Source organism: Anomalospiza imberbis, chromosome Z, assembly GCF_031753505.1.
Source record: "Anomalospiza imberbis isolate Cuckoo-Finch-1a 21T00152 chromosome Z, ASM3175350v1, whole genome shotgun sequence".
In the NCBI taxonomy this organism is placed as follows: Eukaryota; Metazoa; Chordata; class Aves; order Passeriformes; family Viduidae; genus Anomalospiza; species Anomalospiza imberbis.
This window is the reverse complement of record NC_089721.1, coordinates 31,679,091-31,701,997: the sequence shown is the minus strand read 5'-3', so window position 1 is coordinate 31,701,997 and position 22,907 is coordinate 31,679,091. Positions and strand designations below refer to the sequence as shown.

Below are 22,907 nucleotides of genomic sequence, written 5' to 3'. Positions count from 1 at the left end.
TCATCTTTCAGTGTAGCAGTCAGAGGCCCTGCAAGGCCTCCCTGGCGGTCACTCGCCTAAGATAAGAAATGCCTAGTCACGATGACTGGACCAGAGTAGTCCCTTTCCCACCCTCGGACCCTTGTTATCTCTCTGTAAGGCTATAGGTGGTATTCTCCTCAACCCTGGCCATTGGACAATTTCCAACACCTCTGTACCCTATATAAAACCCCATCTCTGCCCAGTTAGGCAGAAGAGCTGTCCCTGCATCCCTTTACAGGACCTGAGATTAAAGGACACCGCTGTGGAACCGCATACAGCCTTCTCCTCTCTCTATCCCTATGTGTCTGCCAGAGGCACTTGCGAGCACAGAGCTGAAATCACTAAGAGCTGAATTCACCAGAGCTGAAATCACTCCAGAGTTGCTCACTAAGTTTGCCCATGGCTGGAAGGAGAGCCTGAGGCATGCAGACAGGCTGAGCCTATCAGCACAGTGCTATCTGGGACACCTACGGCAGCGGCAGCCGGGGGTTGGATGGACCCCTGAGCCCCAGGCCGGATTATTTCAGTGAAGTAATATTTGACACTTTTTTTTTTACATTTGCTTAATGTAAGACTTAATTGCTCTTTGTCGTATACCTGTACTTGTGTTAACAATTTTTTAGACACATAAAGTACATAATTTAATACACAATTTAATTTTTATTGTAATTCTTTCATCCTTCATGGCAGGTACTTAAGATATATATACTTAAACAGTCTATTCTCCTCTCAGTTATTATAGATACAGTTCCTTGTCAAATTGATTTATGTTTTCATTTAATCTTTCAAAGCAATCAGTAACTTCAAAATATTTCTGTCTATTTAGTCAAAGATACTCTTCATAAAAATAATGGAGGGCATGGCTATTTATTGCTATCCCAAGAAAATGCCTTAAATTGTGGATGTTGAACTATACTGGTTAAGAGGAGTGCTTGTTGGGAAGTGGAATGATCATTTGAAAATGCTACAACATATTTGTCTGAATTATTATTTTAAATTTACTTTTGATACAGTTAAACATGAGATTCTAGGCATAGGGAAAGGGGCTGCCATGCTAGTTACTATACATGTGGAGAAACAATATGTGCTTCTGACAGGCAAACAATCTCATAACCTGAGATAGCAAGTGGAAATACTGGGAAAAGTGAAGGAACAGTAGCTCATTGAGCTCCTTTATTCTATATATACCAAAATCACGGCAAAGGACATTTTTTGAGAAGGTTTTGGCATCATCTTACATGGAAGGCCATAAAAATGTTGTAGTTTGAATTTTAGGTTAATTTAACTAATTCAACTAGCAGATGCATTCTGACTGGAGAATTACAATAGCAGCATTTTCTGGGTGTGAAAAGAATAAATTTTTTTTTATTGCAAAGGATGTTTAGTTAGTTGAAGTGCAAAATAAAAATGCCTTATAAGATTTTTAATTTAAAAGGTGCTATCTGAGTCATGAAGAAAAGACAAATCTACTAGTCACTGAGGTTATGGAGAGTATGTACTCAAAAATGATACTCCAGTTAAGCACTGGAATCATTGGAGTGGTGCTGTTTCAAAACCAAGCAGAAAAATGGCTTTGAAAATAAAATATTTGATTTTATCATGTGCTTTTTTTTGTTATTGCTTACAGATAAATCTCAACCTCACATGTAAATGACTTCTTTCCAATGAGAATTGTAATAAAAATATATCAATACGCATGTTCTGTTTGCTTTGTACCTCTGGCTTTTTCCTTCACAGTCTATAAAAAGAAATTCTTTAACTTAAGCCAGGGTTGTTTTTTTCTGTTTATACTCTTAAGTAAATATTTTAGTTCACTGCAGCAACAGGAGATCTGCTGTACTACTGAATGTAAATAAGCTCTTCCATGCTTGTCATCTTGCATTGATAGTATCATAAGACAAGTAATGACAGATTAAGACCTGCCTAGCAGAGGGAAAACTAAATTACAAGACTTTTATTAAGGCATAAATAAACCTATTAACTGTTATCTGGAATACCAATTAGTGGAAGGAGCACTGACAATTTTATTTATCAACATTAAACACAATTATTAATTACAGACCTGACGAATCTAGCAGTAAGCAGGACATGTTGGGTGTGCTGGGGCCTTAAGTCCATTATATGAGAAGGATGATTACCAAAATCCTGTGGGGAAATACGTAATTGTAGCTGTAAAATTTTAATTGCCTTGGAATAAGGTAAATTATATTCTCTTGTCTCAGAATATAAATAGTATGGCATTAAGGTACCAAGCCTCACTAATTTTGAACAGCAAATGATTTAGACATCTGTAGAAGGGAGGGAGGAGAAATAGGAAACCCTCAGAAATTTGCATTGTAAATATTATAACAAAGTGTTTTACCATGTGCTATCACTTCTGACTTACTTGACATGACTTCCATTTGTTTGCATCCATCTTGTATGTTTTCTGAATTACAAAATTAGAACACAAAAGAAAGTCTTAAAAAGTATGGTATTGGAGAACATAACAACAGGACAAGTAGTCTGTGACAAACAGATCCTATTCTTTAGAATTTTATTCTACCCTCCCGTTCGTAAATTGATAGAGTAGAATTTTCATTGCTAAATACACAAATTATCTTAAAGTCTCCCTTTGAGATATTCCTTTGAACTCAATCTTCCAGTCCTTAATGGAAAATTTCTATTGAGTATCTTAGATATGTTGTTTGTTGTGGTTTTTTGTAGTGAAAGAAACTGGAACTAATAACCTACTTGATGTTTCTTTTCTTTGTTTTAGTTTGGGTTTTGTTGTTGTTGTAGTAGGGTGTTTTTTGTTTGACTGTTTGTTTGGGGGTTTTGTTTGTCTTTGTGTTTTGTTTTTTTTTTGTTTTTAAGGTACAAAGTCCTGGGTTTCTGGAAAGTTATTGTTAAGTGCAGCCAGGAATTCATTTTCAAAACTTATGGACAAGCTGAATGTTATAATGGAGACGGTTCCATTAGACCACAGCAAGTACATTACGTATCTGGAAAAAGACTCCTTGGTACAGAGCCTGGCTCATGGACTTAATAAAATAAATACCCAGGCCCTGGAAGCTGGACTGTGTCACAGAGTATCCAGTATGGTATGCACAATTATAGTCCCACTTCATGTAAGCAGTAGGTTCATGGCCTAAGTGTTAGGATGAAGCTCTCTTGATAGTACCATTAATTTTGTTTCAGTTTATGAGACTGTTACATTGAAGTCAACTATGTAGACATCAGATTCCCAACATCCAGAAGCATTAGAGCGTGACTATATTTTTTGTTTTATGCCAAAGGATTTTAAGAAGATATTTGATGTATCCAAGAAAAAGGATTTTTAAGGTTCTTTCAAAGTTGTATTTGCTTTGTAGGAACTAACTTGCTTTTGGCTTCAACTAAATGATATGGAGTTGTTTTTTTGTTGTGGTTTTCTGGGGGCTTTTTTTTTTCTGTTTTCTAATGCTTTGTGTTCTATCTTTCAGTAAAGATAGCCTTCTTCCCTATAATCAGAGGGAATGGAGAAAGCTTCTGTAATAATCGGTCTTTTATTGTGGGCCTTACATTAAAATAGTACTTCCTTGAAAACATAATTTTCAGTTACCCTCAAGAGTATGAAGGTGAAACAGGTTCATTTTTTTGCACTCTCATGCATCTTAGAGATGGTGGACAAAATAAGAGCTTTGTTTAATTTACTTGGGTACTACATGTGACTCTTTTATTGATAAAATAGTTCATGTTAAAGCACATAAATCTGTTTCTGATTATTAACAGAAAAACATAGAATCCTTGCAAAAGCAAATATTTGAATTTACACAAAGACTTCATACAGCAGAAGTGGAACGCCGCTCACTGCGCTTACAACTTGCAGAATTCAAATTAAATTTCAGTGAGATAAAAAAAGAAGCAGACAAAGCACAGAGGCTGCAAGAGCAATTGAATATTCTTAAGCAAGTAAGTATATTTGATTTAGAGGTGACTGGTTATAAGACATGTTTTTGTGTGTTCTTTTGAAAAATAAGTATAAAATCATTCTAATATTAAAAGAATTTTCCAGAAGATTTGCATTGTAAGTATCACTAAACTAGAAGTCAGATGTGTTTAGAAAGGCTTCCCTTCCCTGAGAGTTTCATTTGATTTGTAGAATGAGGTGCTCTTGTAAATTATATGTTTGGTCTTCAGCAACCAGGTTTTCTCCTGTATTTTGAAAATGTTGATGCGATTTATATACCCAAAAAGCATTTATAGATCTCACTTCAGCAGATCAAAGTCAGCTGCCGTGAGGGTATTGAATAAGTGTGTTCATGAGAACTTCAAGAAGTATAACCTCTGTGTGGATATTGCTGAATATTATGATAGACATTTTATTGTATCTGATGCTGGCTTATGCCTTGAGCTAGTCAATGCAAATTTTAGTGTGGCTGTTCCTCTGAAGGACTAAGTTTATGGAAGAGGGAAAAAGGCCATCTTCTACATTCCTACTAGCATATATGCACCAAATTCCTGTGACTCCTATCTGTCACTAATGGATTTACTTAAACACTATGCATTCGCTAGCCTGTAAATAGCATTGTCCGACAGAAACAAGAAGACACAACAAAAACGTTCCTTAACTGCTTGAAACCACAGTATTGTGACTAATGGACATGGTGATTAAGGGATGATGCCATTTGGTGGGTTCTCAGTTAGACCCCTGTCATAGGTACAGAACTGTGCCAGTAACCCTTGGAGGGAAAGAAACTTGTCTTGCTTTAGCATACTGGAGGTTCACTAAGCACCTTTCCTACTATGCTTATTTCTTGTAGGTTGCATTCAGAATTGAACATACGTTTGAACTATTTGAGATAGTGAATGGTTAAGAATTCTTATACGTGTTCAACAGGTACACTGTACAATTAAAACAGCTGTGGCCCAGAAAAAGCAGTGTTTTCTGTAGCTATGACCTGATACTGAAGCCTAGTTGGTAGACTTGTCAGCGTGTCCCAATCAAGACACTTCCAAGCAGAGCGTATTTAACAGATAGTGTCAAATCCATTCTTTTTCCCATTCCTAGTGGGTAAAACATTGGGGTTTTTAACTCAAACAGACAAAATTATATCTGCTTATCTTCAGTTTTGCTCATTCTGCTTACAGTACTGCTCATACTGCTCATTATTGCTTGCAGTTCTGGGAAAATTGGAAGAAATTATCACAGTTTAGATTGCCATTCAAATGTTGACAATGATTTTCCTTGAAGAACTATTTTGTCTTTCTGGAACACTTTTTGAAAGGAAGAGAGTGTTCAGGAAGACATTTACAAGGATTAACAAGATATGCACTAAAATGTGGGAAATCGATCTGCATATTTCCTTTTAAATACTGGTTCTTAGCAATCTAGGGTGTTAATTTGAATAGAATATCAAATGCATACTGTTTACTGTATCCTGAATGCTGTTTTGAAAAAATACAGTGAATAAAGTTGTCTGGCCATTTTATTGCTTGGTGGTCTGTCTTTGAATTAAAAAACCTGAATAAATAATAACCTTTAGCATGCTTTTGTTTTAGAATGTAATATGCTCCCGACTGGAACTTGGGAAGTCAAGTATGTAAACAGGTAAGTATAGTTACATAATCAAACACAATTTATTTCTCTTATCAGAAATCAATCACCCATGAGAGGTTTGAAAGTGTATGTGAAGAATTAAATAATGCATTACATCGGGAGCATCAGGCACAATTGCTTTTGAATGAACAAGCACAACAGCTACAGGAGTTAAATAATAAACTAGAATGGCAATCCAGTGAAGAAGCATCTAAAACCCAAGTCTTAAGTGAATCTGTAAAGGTAAGATGATTATTGCTCTTAATTAGGCACCTGAAATTTATTTTTTGGTGAATAAGCCAAATGTCATAGTTCTTGTGCAAATAAAATGTAAATGCACATATACTTCATACCCATTGAAATTTTAGGGTACTCAGAAACACTTTCAAGATTCTTCAAGGTATAACATCACTTTTCTGCTCTTGAAACTGGGTGATGTACACTAATATATGTTAAGTGTCTGAAATTTATAGGGGATATAAGTGACAGATATAGCTATCACAAGGTATTTGCAATTTATAGAAAAAATAAATGAAAAAGTAAAGGGATACTTTGATTTTTGATAGAGGTCACAATAATATTTTAAAACCTGGATTATCTGTTTCCTGAATATAATCTTAGGATGGAGAATATGTTTGTCAGTTTGGAATATGCAAGGTGACGATAAAGAGAAATCCTTTTTTCATTAGAATTTAGAATTTTCTGTAGACATAATGAGTAATGAGGGAAAAGATTATGTTATCAGAATCTCTGATGGCAAACAAAGGAACAGAGGGAGTATTAGAGGTTTGAAACCAGGTGGATATCTAACATGGGAAGAGAGAAAACTTTGTGATGGCAAGCCAGTAACGGGTGGTGACCTGAGCTCAGCAGCTTTTATTTATTTTTTATTTAAAGCAAGCTTTGCTGCTTGTGTCTGCTTTTCAGCCCTACTACTCTCTTTCCATCTCCCAGTGTTCTTCTGTGAATTGACAACTGAGCAAAGGGACTGCTTCACCAGTATTTTGACAAATAGAAGCACTTACAATTCTGAGAGAAGTGTCAAGCAGGAGGAAAACCAAAATGATTCCACCTGCAAAAATAGTAGAAATGTCATAAATATTGAAAATATTACAATGAAAGTAGATGTCAAGGAGAATGAGTTGCAGCAAAGTAGAAGTGATGTATAGTAGAGGATGTTGAAGGATGTTGTTAAATTTATTGAGGAGGGTTTTCACTGGTGGTATTATTTACTAAAAATGCCTTACCTCACTAAAGGTAAAAGACAGTGATATTTCCAATTTACCTGTTGGTTTTTGTTTTGTTTTTTTTTTTTTTTCTCCCTCACAATTCCCTAGTTTTGGGTGTTTCATTTAAATGGAAGAATAAATGTGTTACTTTTTTTCAGTCAGGTTGCTTGTTAATACTATTGCTATTTTCTTTCTGATATAACTGCAGTGTATATGTAAGCTGTTATTCTTGTGTTTGATTTCTTTCAGAAATGCTTGATTCGAGATTTTAAAATGGCTATTAGGAATATAAAGAAGGGAAGGACTAGAAAAACAAATCCTATTTGAAATCTTCATTTCTGTCTACTTTTTGTATATTAATACATGTTTTTTCACCATGTTTTACTTTGTCTAAAACACACCTTTTCATTTCTTCAGAGACTGTGAAGAGAAAGGTTAATTGTGGACAATTAAAATATAGGAAGAACTTTTAAACAAATCTGTTATATAGATTATTGGATACTGAATTATATTTCACAGCTTCTGGTTTTTGTTAATTGAAGGCTATATGCAATTTTTTTTGAGACAGTCATGATCCTAAAATGCATCCTAATTCTGCAGTTCTTTAATAGTTGTTGGCTACTGGAACAACTTCATTTAGTGTAAAATGCTTGGTTATTGCTGAAATCTTTCAAGATATCATGCAATGTAACAGTATTGGTGATAGGATGGAGACAAAGAACATTGACAAAATAAACCTTAGGGTTGAAGTTTACTACTTACAGGTACACTGATTTGGTTTATTACTTTGTAAGTCTCAATCCTTCCCACTGAGGAGTTTTAAACCAATTTTAAGTTGTAGGCTTGTTACTGTGTACTGTCCCTCAACTTACATTAATTGATATATCTTAATTTCATTATGATATTTGCTACAAAAGATAGCACAAAACTGCATTTTCGTTGTAACAGCATGTATCTGTGACTGTATCAAAAAAGAAGACAAGAACAGTTGTGGTAACATGTCAAAACATGTTAATGATCTTGTGATCCTTGATTTTTTTTAGTCGTGCAGATACAATTTTATAATGTACGCATCCTAAGTTATCACCTTCACCTTCACCTTTTATCATTGTTTTTACAATTCCAAACCTATGTTGTATACGTATTTTTGAAATTCAAATGGCAGTCTAATATAATACTTTGATCCCCAGGAATAAAAGCAGTTCTTAAATTTTGAGCCCTATATCTTTTGTTTTCTTGAAATTTAGGAAAAGGTCTCTTTTTCTCACAGTTAACCACCATCCAACCTTATTCATGCCTTTATTCACAACAGGAAGAAATTGTTTCTGCCCTGGGATCTTAATTGACAGACCCTTTTCTTTAGCTTAATTGGGTTTTTTGACTTTAAATGTTTGGGGGTTTTTGTGGGGCTTTTTGTAGCTCACATTTTGCACTACAGTGAAACCTTGCCCTTGTAAAACAGTGTTCTTAAAATTGTATATGGTTTCAAGCGCTTAAATTATACAGAAAAAAAAGAAAATAATTTTTAGTGTTGCAAAAAACAAAATAGAAAAAATATGCCTCCATCTTCATTTTAAGATACAAAATAATTATTATTTGTATAGACTTAAGTGTATATAAAAATTTGGTGAGTGTGGTGGCATACAAGTAAGGTCAGATAGAGTAGGGTGACATGGAGTGAAAAAAAGACATGCTTTGAATTCTTCATTCATAATTTTTAAAAAGGTAAGAAGAAGAAAATTAAAATATTAGATACCTTCACTTTTGATAGCTTATTTTTAAACTTATTCACAGCAATCAGTAAGGAGATATTTTGGTATTCATGTACTTTCATAAAGTAGGGTTATTAAAGAAGTAATAATTTCTTAGCTTTATCAGTTCAGATTTTAATCCTGTATATTTTTATCTTCTTAGTGGCATATACCATAGAGACATCCAAAATAGCCAATTACATTCAAGGTCAGCTGGAACTAAGCAACTCTTTAACACCACTTCTTTCTATTAGATGAGGTGAATCATTTGCTCTGGTTCCTTATTCTTTGACGAGAAACTTTTACACAAATGCTAAACAGGTATCAACAACAGACATATTTTTAATTCCTGATACCAGCTGTTCTTAATCAAGTAAAGTATTTTTGTTTCCTATTGATATGCACAGTCTATATATTTACTTCCTTTTATGTATGTTAGTGCCTGTATATTTTTAAGTATTTATGGAACAAGTTCTATAAATTGTTAATTAATAGCTCCAGTGAAAAAGATATCAAATCATATAGCTTGATACTGATATGCCTCAACATAAACTTCAATACTTGTTTTAGAAGAAGGTACCCTAAATTTTGGGTTTGTTTAATCTGCTGAGTTTAGTGAAGCTGCAATTAATTTATGACAGAATAAATAAGGAAAAAAAATCTCATCTAATTGCTTTGATAACACTCACAAAAAGATGTTTTCTGGTGGGAAGATTTGAAGTATTTATTTTCAATACCTATGTCATTGAAATCGTACATACATATTCTCTGTCCAGAGTATCCTTTACTAAACAGGTATATCTGAATTCATTAGATTCAGATGAAGATTGGGATTTCTCTGTTAGAAGTGGATGTTTCCCTCAGCACGTGTTTTCAGCTCAGTTCTTGGGTGAATTTGAGGTGAAGGTGATACACAATTTTCTACTTTTCATTGCTTTAGCTCTTCATATATTTATAGCCATATATTTTCTCTGAAAGACCATTTCAAATATTTATACAATTTCTTTTACTAATACCACTACACATACTTTGTGAGTTTTACAGTTTTTTCTGGAAATGCTGCAGTATTCTAACTTGGAGAAAGGTTAAAAACTTCACTTACATGAGGAAAACCAAGTGGTTTTCATGTTTCTCAGAAAGATTGCAGTAACAGTAAGAACAGAAATAGGATTTGAGATTTTTTTTTCCTCTGACATCTCAAGTTGAAAAGATTGCTAGAATTTGGATGCACTGAAGAATACTGTTGATTCTAAAAACTTGTTTGTGTCTTTGTCAAGAAACTGCATTTCTGTGCATTGCCTGATTAAATGTAAGGCTGTTCCTTAAAGAAAGGAGTATATTTGATTACTGCTAGCATCTAACTTAACAGAGAATTTATGTCAGTGAAATTTAGCATGTTGAAGAGAAGCAAGCTCCCTCCTGAATAAGTTAGAAACTAAAATTCATAATTCATTGATTAATTATGGGGGGTTGTTAGTTTTTGGTTTCCATACTGTCTATGTTCTGAACACCTAAATAACTTATAAAGTAGTTAAGAATGGATTAGTATTGTCACCTGCTCTGTTCTTAGTCGAAAGAGGTAATGTATATTCTTAGTACAATAAATAGCAAGTTAAAGAGATTTGTCAGGTACTTTAATTTGTGTTAACGCTATTTGTAAAATAAGTAGAAGTGTTCATTCTGCTCTGTTAGTTAACGTTCATGACTGCTAACTTCTTAGTCTTCAAAGATTTAGGTTAACTTTTGTGCTTTTTTGTTTATAATTTGCAATGCATTGCATGTGGAATTTAGGTTTATGGGAAGAGATAGTCTTCCTTCTAGTAGCTGCTGTCTTTACATAATAGGAAGACACATAGATAGCACACAATTGTGGGCTAGACCTGAGACCTCTTTTTTGCAAAAGGAAACAGAACACAGCCTAGATAAAGTCTGCACTCTATTGTGAGTCTGTATTTCAGATCTCTGAACTTCAACTTCACTTTACATTTCATGCTTCTGTGGTTTGTCCAGGGAGTTAGATTCATTGAATCACAGGAAGTACTTAGTTGAAAAAGATTTACAATGATATCAGCATCCAGCTCCTGGCCCTGCACAGGACCATCTCTGAGTCACACCATGTGCCTGAGAGCATTGTCCAAACGCTTCTTGAACTCTGTCAGGCTCGTGCTGTGACCACTTCCCTGGAGGGCTCTTCCAGTGCCCAACAACCCTCTGAGTAAAGAACTTACTCTTAGACAAGTTTTTAAATCTATCTATTTCCTTTGTTGTGTACCTAGAACATTTATCAGTATCAGCACTAGTCTGGAGGGACTGAAGTCAATACATGGCTTTTAGATTTGTTTTTGTGCTGTTGTCATCCATGAAGCAGCCAACTAAGCTAGACTATCAACTAAGTTGTTGAAAGTCTGCATGAACTTTTCTGAGTCAAACTTTCTGGAAAATATGTAAGTTATGACCAGAATGGGAGGAAGAATAAAATTAAAGTTTGTGATTTTGAACTCATTGTATGTTTGCATTAACATGAAGGTCCATGCAACAATGCAAAATATTGTAGTATAAGTTACACAACCATAATTTAATTGGAAGCTCCTATTTTGAAAGGATATCATAATTACTGTTGTGTTTCTGTTTCATTTATCTGCATTTCCTCTTTTGTCCAGTTTTACAAGTTGAATGTCAGTAATAGTTAATTTTTGAGCAACGTTAAGGTTTTACATTGGAATTTGAACATGTATTTACACCAAGTGAACATTTTTTTCCTAAATTATGCCACTATACAATATTTTATTGGTTGGTATTAAGAATATCATTCAGGTTTATTAATTACTATCTTTATGTAGCAAGAAAATGATAAAATTGTATCCAATGCTACTTTACATTGGAAGAAGAATAATTGGCCATTTATTACATTTATGTTCAATCTAATCAGATGTAAATATTATTTATCTGATAAATAAGGAAAAGCATCCCTAAGTAAGAAAAATTAGTATTTTATTTTTAACTTGCTGAAGAGTTTAAGATAACTCAGAGAAAACGCTCTCACCATTAAATCAATTTGTATGTAACATAGACACTGAAATAGAACACTGGAATAAGTCATGATTATGTAACATAACTTTAGTTAATCTTTGAAAGCTAATTATGACCACAAGTTAAATTCCAGGTAAGAACAGGTTTATCCTTCTCCAGGAAATTATGGAATAAGTTTGTTCATGCTAGTCTGATTCAATAGCCTCATTCGACAGTCACTTTATGAGTCATGCACTCACATGAGACCTTGGGATTTTTGGTTGAATGTATGATTGACTGGCGCGGAGTGAAATCCAGAGTGCTTTGGTGTTAATAGTGTAGTAATGTTGCCTATTTCAGAGAATACTTTTGTTCCTGAGTCTGTTTGCTATACTATAGTATTAAAAAAAAGATAAATCTGACATTCTGTCAAAGTTTAGATAAAGAGAAAAGATAACTTAAACAAAGTAATTGCATGAACCAGCACGTTTTTAGTCTTTTAAAAGTAGCCTCTAGTATTTTCTGAGTATTCCATTTGTAGGAACTATTCGCCTCCCCCTTGGGGAAAGGAGAGAATAAATGGAACAATATCAGGATCTAAAAGCTTAATGGTTTTATTTCTGCATTGTAATTATACTAATAAATACCTCTGTCCATGACCCTGGAATTTATAGTGCAGTGAGAAAGATTTATTGACAAGTAATTAGGAAGAAAAATGGGATTATTGTGTAATTACAGCATGTGGTTATTAAGCATATGTACTTACATACCATTTATTCCTGTTATTTCAAGACCTTCAACTATCTTTCAGTTTTCACTCAAAAATACTGAAAGGTTTCTTGGTCTTCTTCTGGGAGATCTTCATTATATTATTGGATCAACTACAAAGTAACTGTGTTACTTTGAGATGTGTAGAGGGGATCAATAGATCCTTAAAACAGCATGAGATTTTTTAAAGAAGGTGGTCTATACCCTGTTTTTCCTGGTAGTATTAGATATCCATGTGTAGGACTTTCTACTATACAGGTTCTGTGTCGTCTTGATATAGAAGTCCTTTATAGGTAGATGTGCTTTGTGCTGCTGTTTATCTAGGATATCTCCAGGGCCTCATAATTTTTCACCTGAATCATGTTTTCCCATGTTCTCCCTTTCTCCTTGTGTGCAACTATTCTGCAAATAACTTTATATCTTCTTGTCAAACCATAGGTAAAATCTTTCAAATAGCTATTGAAATATAATTAAACTGTTGGAATATAATTGAGTATGTATCTAACTGTCATAAGACTAAAACAAGAGATGCACTCCTTTGCACCTGTATTCCCTTGGCTGCATGCTATGACAGCAGCTGGGCCTATCATTCATATAATTTGATCTTTTAATTTAATTTGATACTCCATTAGGTATTCAGTGATTTTCAGGGGGAACGTTTTTCAAAGTGTATACCAATTTCAGCTTCCAGGATCTGTACCTATGCTGTCATCTATTACAACATGGAAGCTCTTCAATATTATAGCAGGGCAACAAACTCAAAACAGAAATTATATTTTATGCTGCCTAATTTTTTGTGTTGTCTTTTACAATATGTATTTATGAAAAATCCAGTGAGGTTCTTGTTGCTAGATAATTTTACTTTTCAGTTAAAAAGACTTTAAAATATTTCCAATTCTTTTGAGTTAAAGTAAAACCACCTTAAGTGTTGTTGTATTTTGGGGGTTTTGTTTGTTAATATTTTGTTTTGGGTTTTTTTTTTGTGTGTGGACTTTTCAATAAGAAATTGAGTAATTTTAAAATTATGACATTAAGATTCTCAATTCTATGTAGCAGTCCCAATATTTCTTTTATAAATACTACTTCATTGTTTACAGCAAAATTTCTCAGGTGTGAGAAGGAATAAATAAGTGTTCTTAGAAAAAGTTAATTTACTAAAATAATTAGTTGTATGGTATCACCTAGTGATAGGCATATTTGTTACTGTCATTTACATAGGTGAGTGAAGTAGATAACTTTCCAAGTTTTGTACCATTTTGGTGCCATTTTGTCTTATAATTAAAAATATACCAAAAGAGAAAAATATAAATAATAATTAAGTTTTCACTGAATTCACTGTCACTGTTTAACTTCCCTGTTTCAGAATCTGTATTTGCCATGCTTATGGAAACTTATACCTTGTTTATTACGCTTTGTATTCTTGTTTGGCACTTGGTACGACTCAAAGCATATCCAGAAGGAAGTGAGACATCTAATCAATATGTCTTTATAGCACTTGGATCTCCTTACTGAATATTGGGATGTAATATATCTTTGATGCTTTTTCAATAGAATGATTTAAAAGTTGCCTTTTATGTAAGTTAAATTTTGTTTAACTGTATCTGGTTTTTTCTGCTAAGGTGACTACTCTCCAGTTTTTAATGAGTGGAAGGACAGGGGTGACCTATATTGCAGAAAAGACCTTTTAATATAAAAATACATATTTATCAATTCTTTCTTATTTTATTGAGGTTTAAAAAGTAAAAGGGATAATCAAGCATGCGGGTTTTCTCCCTGCAGGTACGTCATGCAAGATGTGGCTGGCCTGATATTCAAATAAAACATTAATGCTACACATAAATTTAAGGCTCTGTGGAAACACACATACCTTGCATGTATGATTTGGTCAGAACTCTTCTGAAGGGGAGTACTTGAATGTAAACCATATAAAGTAATAAATCTTGTGAAGCCTGTATTAATGTTAGTGTCATGCTAAAAAAGAGATTTTTCTAATTAATTAATTAAAGAAAATCAAAAACTCTTTATGAAGCAAGATCAAACCCTTGTGTGTCACTAATTGACATTCTTAGCATTGGCCCTAACTCTTCCATGTGATGGCTCACATTAATGCACTCGTGTCTGGTGGAATTGTGCAGCAACCTCTTACAAGAAAGGCTGCAGCATAACCTGCAACACTAAAAAAACTTAACTGGTGCCACCAATATATTGAGGTTATGGACAGTATATTTTTTCACTCAGAACTGAACCTTAAATTCTATTTAGAAATTTCCTTGAAACTGTTCTGTAGACTCCTAGTATTTCCATTGTTTTAACCAGTGTTTGAAGAGAAGATAGAGACAGGATACCATATTTTTTTCTCAACTTTAGTTCTGAAACAGAATGCTGTGTCATTTAGCCTGACTCAGATGCCTTTTTGTCTGTGTCATGAAACCTCCTAACTTCAGATTGTATTCCTTTTTAAATAAACAGTGGGAAGTAAATTGTGTTTTTTTACTTTGTAAATAAATTGTTGTCATTGTTGATATTTTATTGCTGTTATTTCTTCTTCCTGAATTGTTTTAACTGACTGTTACCATTCAGAAATATTCTAAGCAAACTTCCGATACAAATTAAATGGAAGAGTATTTTTCAAGAACTTAAAATAGTCTCTTCCAGGGTTTAGAAATGTTATTGGTAATGCAAGATTATTGAGACTAGTAGGACATGATCAGAGACAGATGGTTTGAGGCTGCGACAGATGAGAAAGGCTACAAATGAAATGCAAGACATCGGTGCAATACGTTGTGTCCTCGTAGATACACAACTAAATATTTTTATGTACGTACATATGATGATCACTTTTAAAGTGAAGATGAAATCTAAGTGCTGGTTGTGTTTTTGCCTTGTATAGTGTGTGCTAATGTGCACAAGTAGATAGTGTGTAGCAAAATTAACAGTATTGCAGAGAGCAGTGCTACAGAGCAGCATCAGAGTTTGCTCATTTACAGGTACGTGGCAGTTATGAAAAGTCATCTTTTTCAGTGTAATCCAGGTGTAAACCACCTTTTTGAAACCTTGGAATGTACCAACTACAAGGCTGAGAGTGTACCAGGGTAAAAATGTAACAGTGAAAAACCCCCAGATTATTCCTTTTTGGTGGCACTTAAGTATCTGATTTAAAGGCATTACATTGCCAAAGCACAGAAAATCTGCTACATATGCAGGGCTGAGTCTTTTCTAGTGTGTGACTGCAAAGGGCTAAATGTTGTGGTGGGAGAGAAATTTACATTTCTAAGGAGAAAAAAGAAATATCAGTCCTGAGGTAGTGTGTCAGAAATTGAATAAGAGTTGAATGATCATGTACTCATGCCACCATGCATGTGATTCCAAAAATTTATTCTGACTTAACTTCAAGGATTATTCTTAAAATGCATAGTGATAAAGCCTGAGTTTTTATAAAATTGTATTTGTTCAATTAAGTGGTATAATCCCTCTCTGCAGCTTTCCAGTAATACTAGTATAATTCGCTTAGCTTAGAATATGATTAAAATTTCTAAATTATAATGTGCATAGATTTTGTTGTGTACTTTATCATTTTTCAAAAGTTTAAAAGTAGGTGTCAATTATTCTCTGTTTGGATTAGTGTATGTCTGAAAGGCCCAGTGCATCTTCTTATTCAAAAGGGTCTCCATCAACAGTCCATGAGGATCTAGGCTATGTGTGGGCAGTTTATGTTTTGTAATTACTTCACTTTAAAAGTTTTATTTAGTTTTACTTTGAAGCTGAATGAGCACATAATAAAATCTCTGAAAGAGATTTTATTGTGTGAAATTATTCAGAAAAAGCTACTCTGTTTAAATTACTAAACTCTTTTAATTCACAATAACTTTAAAACATACACAACTCAATGACTTCACAAAGCATTTTCAGTCACACTTTGCTAAACATCTTGAGCTAATGCAGTTGAAAAATAGATTGCTTTCTTGTTGATCAGAACAGATTTTCTATTGAGAAATGTTTGCACTATAGCAAAGAGATATGAAACATAGGTGTAAGTCTTTAAGGCACTGTAATCCAGCCTGAATCACTGCATGTGAGATGTTTGAGGTACCTAAACTTGCTTGGATGTCTAAGGGCTATGTTTCTGTCAATAAATGAACTGTTGTCCACATGTACGTAGGTAATGAATGTCATTTGTTTTCATTACATGAGTGCCTCAAATTTCAAGTGAATTTTGTAAGAAAAATCTCTTGCAAAATGTAAATATGTGCATTTTCCTTTCCCCATCTATTGAATGACTCTCAAATAAAATTTCATTTAAATGCTTCTTAATGCTCAGGTTCTAGATTTTGTACAGTAGCCTTATATCACAACTGTTTTTAGAGCTACATGTACTGTCATGTAACTCATAATCATCTTTAGATGTTTGCTTGACATTTTTGTCTGATTTTGTCTGGTACTGATTTGGATAAACCATAGTTTGTACTCCAATATTATGAGGGTTTTTCATATAAAACAATCACAAGCAATTGTATCTGGCATTGTGTTAGAAATGTGAAAATATGCCTGCAAGTATCTCGTCATTCACCAGTATTTTGTTGGTTATTTATTAAAATGATTGTGCTGGCTGGTATTTGTTTTGCTTAGTAGACCAATCATGATCTGTGACCTCATTACACAAGGCTCTAACAAAGACAAGAAGAGTATTTTGCACCTTGTTAGATACACTGAGATCTGTAAACTATTTTTAACTGCTTCTATGCTATATCATATACTTCAGAGACAATTCAAGAGGTATGTTCTTTTTCTTAATACTAGCATATGAAAAGATTGTTGTTGTCAGGATGAAGGTCCAGTAGCAAAGAGGTTGAAAAAATCATTGGTTTCTTTCTGCAATGCAGATACATCTCATGCAAGTGTCCTTTTGAGCACTCATATTTTTTTTCCTAGTGAAATTTAAAGGGCATAGGAAAGAATTTGTTTTTGAAAGGATGTCATGGGTGGTCAGCCTCAGTTCTGCTTTGCAAGAGCAGATCAGCCACATGGAGATAATTTCAAAGTGTTTTAAGACACTAGTGCAGACACTGTGAAACACACAGTGAATGCAGGTATAGTATCTTGATAGTTTCTATTTGAGAAGTGTTAATCCATCTTATTTCTTGACATAGGTCTCAATTTACCACTTAGATGTGTTTGATTTTATTAAAGTATTGATGGGAAGTCTCAGTTATGAATTTTTTTTTGTCACAGAACTTTTTTTACCTAAGACTTTTATTCTGCTCTTTTGACAGAAGAAGCATAATTTCTATTTCTTCTTGATAAATAAAGATTCTTTCCAAAAAACATAGTATAGTTTCAGCTGATGTCTTCGTTTGCATTGCAGTGGTGCACTCTAAAAATATAGTAAACATTAAATATTAATGTAGCTTGTTGTACCTGTTGGATTTGACCCATTTGAAACTGCTCTAGGTTATGTGTAGACTTCTGGAGGGCACTCAAAGATCATTATGTTTGCCTACAATGATAATGCGAAATGTATTTAAACTGCTGAAGGAATTGATCCTGGCTAAACTTTCTATACTTTTTTTCATTGTGAAATTTTATTATTTGTGAGTGTAAGACAGCTTTCAGGATGTATTTTTTAAAAGTAATATTTTGAAACTAAATAGAGACTATACATATAAAACTTCATCTGAAAGAGAAAATCTTCAATTTCACAAATTAGTTCATTATACACATACTGCAGTGTATTTGCATATTTTGTACTGCTGTGTTGTGTCTGTGTAATTTAAATCTAATTTACTAAGCAGTTTGATCTAGCTTTAGTTGATCTTGGAAAATACAGTCTCAGTATATATGTGTCACTCATGCTTTGCATGAATTTAAACTGTATGACTGTCATTGTTCATTTGAAGTGATTGTCCATCTGCTATCTTTTGAACAGAGTCCTTTTCATGAGTAAAGAATGACAATATTAAACTTTGATTTATTTTTGTAATGGGCTTTGAATAAAAAGTTTCCTAACTGCAAAACCTAAACTTGTTAAAGGAAGCTTGTGGAAGGACGAAACCAATAGACAGGCAATGAGATTTTTCTTCAGTGCTATCAGTTACTTGCTGTTCTCTCCAAAAAATGTTTTTTCATGTTTAATTTGTGAGGGGAAAAAAAGTCAAAAATCTAAATGTCTCTAAAGGAAACTCCTTCTAAAGATTCTGATGAAAACTCAGCTGATCTATGAGATTTTGGCAGACTGGAGAGGAAGGAGCGCAGTGATGTCTGAATTATCACCCAAATGCCTAAAAACCTGAGAAAGACAGATAACTGGCATTTTACAGAATGTTAATAAATTGGAGTTTAGCTTTTAAATTGGTTCAGAATTACTTGTACTTGAAAGTGAAAGCTCAGCATCTTCACAGAACTATGTGCAAACATACTAGGTTTTTAAAACCTTCATTCTTCTTATCACAGTTAGCCTCAACTTTCTAACAGTTGTAATTGTCCACAGAAAACATTTCAAGGTAAATGCATTATCAGGTTTTGAAATTTTCTTATTTTTGTAAATACTAAGACCTGGGGGGCAAAATAAGGGCTATATTGTGGATTAAGTGAAATATCTCAAGGCTGTGCTTTTCTGATAACTGAACCTGAAGCGACCTTTCTCAGACACAATTACAGAGCTGTATGTTTTTCCTTTAATTTCATCAGGGGTTTAATTAGTATACAAATAAAACTTCCCTTATCTTCCTTTCTACCTAATTGGCTTGTCTTTGCTTATATATGAAGAATGTGAAAATGGGCTGTAATTAGGATGACCGTGTTAACCTTTTTTTCTCTAATGTACTGTTGCCTAAAGGCCTCAAAGCCTAAAACCAGTGCTTTGGATTATTGCTTTGCAATCACTATGGCTCTCCCATAGGTTTTCTCATGAGCAGAAGGGCTTTGGGTGCTGCAGGTTCCCACTGCTTAACAGGATCTTCATTCTTCTCCCCACTAAATGTTTATTGATTATCTCACTGCTCCACACTCAGCCTCCAACAACTTAATATCAGGTGACAGTCAGGAGAGTTCTCCAAGTAATTAGAGTGGAGCATTGAGGGAACAATTAGAAGCAGAGTTATTAAACTTGATTTATCCTATTCTCTCCTGAACACTTTCTTGGATATCAGAACATCACACTTTCACAATCTACCCTAGCTGAGAAATTAGTGGCTAACCTGCTGCTTATCATTGTTGCCTTGCTGCCTTGAGGCACACCCTCTTGGTTTCAGCTGGAAATATTAGAGTCCATAAAGTTTATCAAGGGTTTTAATTAGATCAATCTGAAGAAGCAAAAAAAGAGGCTTACCTGCCATTAATTTATAATACACCACACTGTATTTGAACATTTCCAAGGCTTGACTTTAACCCACAGTAGCAAGAAGCTTCAAGTAATTGCTGAAACTGCTTTTGGAGTGCTAAAGTTTCCATTTTGCTTAGATATTGCAATGTTACTAGATAAAGTCTGAATCCTTTAGAGATTTCTGAAAAAAATGGGGTTCTCTTTGAATATAATAGAGCAGCTCTTCAGTGAGATATTTGATTTAACCATTTCTATACTGCTTCATCACCAGTTAGCATAGATTGCTGACCATGCCCCTTAAAAAAGTTAGGCCCTGCTATTGCCTCATTAATAGGCACATGCTTGGAATGAGTAACCTAGATTAGTTAGCAGCTCACAGAATATTTTGACTAGTGGGTCTTTTCACTGTTCATGATCAGTAATGAAAGATTTATGTGGGAGCCGACAACTCTTCAACCCCTGCAGATGGATAGCTATAATAAAAATAAAATAAATATGCATAATGTTCATATTATCCTGTCTTTATCTACTCTTTTAGACTGCTAGGATCTTGGGGCCAAAATCCATTCAACAGCATCTGCATCAAAATACTAGCAGAAACTACTTAAAACCAGATTTTTCAGTCAGGTGGGAAACTGGGTTGGACCAAACATTGGTAATAGAGACCTTGTTCTGTATTCAAATATAGTCTATTTGTCAAAGGTGGGAATATGGCCGGGGGGTTACTTGACTTGGTTTTCAGAACTCTTTCCTCAATGTTGAAAACAAACAGTAAACACAATAATTGGAAGAAGATAATGCTCTTTGTTTTTGAACCAGAGATGGATCCTTTTATCCATGCTAATCCACATTTCAGTTCTTGAAAATAAATTTTCTGAAAATCTGATAATTGACAAAGTCATCTGTTTAGACAGGAATTTGATAGCTGCCAGTGGCTTAAGGGTAGAATTTTTGAAAGCAATACTTCTGGTTTTGAATATCCTTGTGCAGTGGTTGAATGCTATCTGTGTGTTTATCTTTTCTTGGAAGAAATAAATTAGTTGTTGATTGAAAATAAGGACATAAGAGTCAAAATAGAATTATTCAACCTGCAGTCATTTGAACAAGAATAATACTAACATTTCCCGATTTAGAGTTTCTTAAATAAACTTCAAATGTTTTTTCTTACAGTTGTGATTAATTTCAGCTTAGATTTTGTAAATTCCTGAACAAGATTTCAAGTAATGGTGCTGTACCTTCAAAATACACCACCACTGAAGTAACTCGTTGCCTTTTCTCTTTAGGAATATAAGAAGAAGACTTATGCCAGTCCACAGTTGCTATGCCATTACAGTTTATTTTACAGGACTATGCAGTCCTTTGCTGTTGATTGCTATGTTACAGAAAATTTCTCTATCATAATGCTTTTTGGAGCACCACTGACCCTTTAAGAGGTCTGACACTTCTTCAGATTAGTTGAGTTTTCAGAACCCTCCAAATTTTTATCAGCATTTTGTATATAGTGTTCTTCATACTCATCCACAGCATAGTATATTTCCATGTTCCACAATCCACGACAAGTACTGAGAGCAAATCATACAAAGCATTCTTAGAATTCAAGCAGAAAATATACCCATACATTTTGAAAAAAAGGTATGTAAGAACTCAGTCTTGCAACTGTGCAGCCTTCTCTTCTTTGAGAATCTATCAGGATATATGCTATGTGTAAAAGAATGTTTAAAGCCACCTATTATAATTTCTTTCTAAAAAGACAATTAACAGCTGTAAGTAAAATGTAACACATAACAAATTATGAAATCAAATTATTAATACTCCAGTCTATAAGTGTACTTATTTATCCCAGCAGAAAGGAGTAGAAACCAGTCAGGTTGTGTATTAATTAGCCCTGTGTGCTATTTTTCATCTATTGGATTAATCTGAATTGATTAAAGCATGTTGTGTTAATTCTAAGCCAGAGAGAAATGTTTAAAAAATACACATACTATTTTGCATACTGGAAAACTAATAACATTGAAAGCACCATAAAATAGATTGTATTTGATGCACTTACAGAGAATATGAGATTATCTATTCTACTGAAATTTCTGAACAGTGCAGAATATTTAAATAAATGCTTATGTGTTTATTCCCTTTCATTGTGAATTCCTTTCTTTACTGTTTATTTTAAATTAAGTTTTGTGAATATTCTGTGTTCTTTAAAGCTGTATTTTTGATTATTTCCTTTGTGTTTAGATCTGGTACTTGTAAATATAGTACTTGTAGCATAGCGTATGTCCCTGCTTGATGAAAAAAAAAAAATTAATAAATATGTTTGTACACAGTCAATATACTAAAAACTGGGGGGTTCAGAGTTGGTAATATTTTGGTAGAGAATTCATAAAACCTTAGTATGCAATGGTCCAAATCTACTACACAGTCAGTCTGTTTTCCACTTTGTTTAATAGCCTATGGCATAAACTGAAGTTAATTATTTGGGCTGACAAGTAACTCTGTTTTCTGTCTGCTTGCAGAGTCTCTCCGAGGCAGCGATGGAGCTGAGAAGAAGAGATCGATTTCTGCGTCAGCAGAATAGACTTCTTACCCAGCTGGAGCAGGACAAGCGTCGACTGAGCAAGAGCATCCATGATGCAGAGAGTGCCCTCTGCACGGCAGCAAAGTGAGCACTGGGACCTTGGGGAGATCACTTAAAACGGACAAAAGATCAATTCTTACTTTCATGCACAGGGTATTAGCCTTAGCTAATGTAATGCTAGAAAACAAAAGTACATCTGCCTCTCTTTGAAATTCAGTGATAGACTTTGAAAAAGAAAACTGTTAGTTCAAGATACTGCACGTTACATTTTCTGTAGTTATCCCATAATAGTGCTACAAATTCTTGGTCCAAAATGCATAAGCATTTTGTCTGCCAATTACCTTACTGATTTGACAACATCACTTTGATAGAACCTTCACATTCTGTTTGTTTAAGGAATGACTGTTCTAGAGGGGCTGGAACCCATTTTGGACCTAGGCTTATCAGTGGAATAGTATAGATATTTCTTCTGATTTCAGAGAGTTTTGGATTTAGATGTAAGCCCCATGCCTTTTTGTACTATAACTTGAAGAGTGAAAGGAAATGTTCAGGGACCATTTTTGAAAGTATTGGTAGTCAAAAGCTGTTCCATTGACTTGAATGAGATTATTAATAGCCTCTTAGAGTTGTATAGTCAGATAAAATTATAAATCCTTTCAGACTTTGTTATCTATTACTG

The 22,907-nt window shown here is 34.0% G+C and overlaps 1 protein-coding gene across 11 annotated transcripts in view; it reads left to right on the top strand.

Annotated features, from left to right (window-relative positions):
• The window catches only part of CCDC171 (coiled-coil domain containing 171), a 155,417-nt gene that overhangs the window by 74,823 nt on the left and 57,687 nt on the right, over positions 1–22,907 (top strand). For 8 of the 11 annotated variants that reach the window (XM_068177037.1, XM_068177042.1, XM_068177040.1 and 5 more), the window contains exons 18-21: positions 2,878–3,131; positions 3,775–3,954; positions 5,639–5,824; positions 22,167–22,312. In XM_068177037.1, coding sequence (XP_068033138.1) covers positions 2,878–3,131; positions 3,775–3,954; positions 5,639–5,824; positions 22,167–22,312 — 766 coding nt within the window. Of the gene's footprint in view, positions 1–2,877; positions 3,132–3,774; positions 3,955–5,638; positions 5,825–6,535; positions 6,569–22,166; positions 22,313–22,907 lie in introns of those variants that run through there. The other 3 variants (XM_068177038.1, XM_068177044.1, XM_068177041.1) reach the window with 3 other exon arrangements.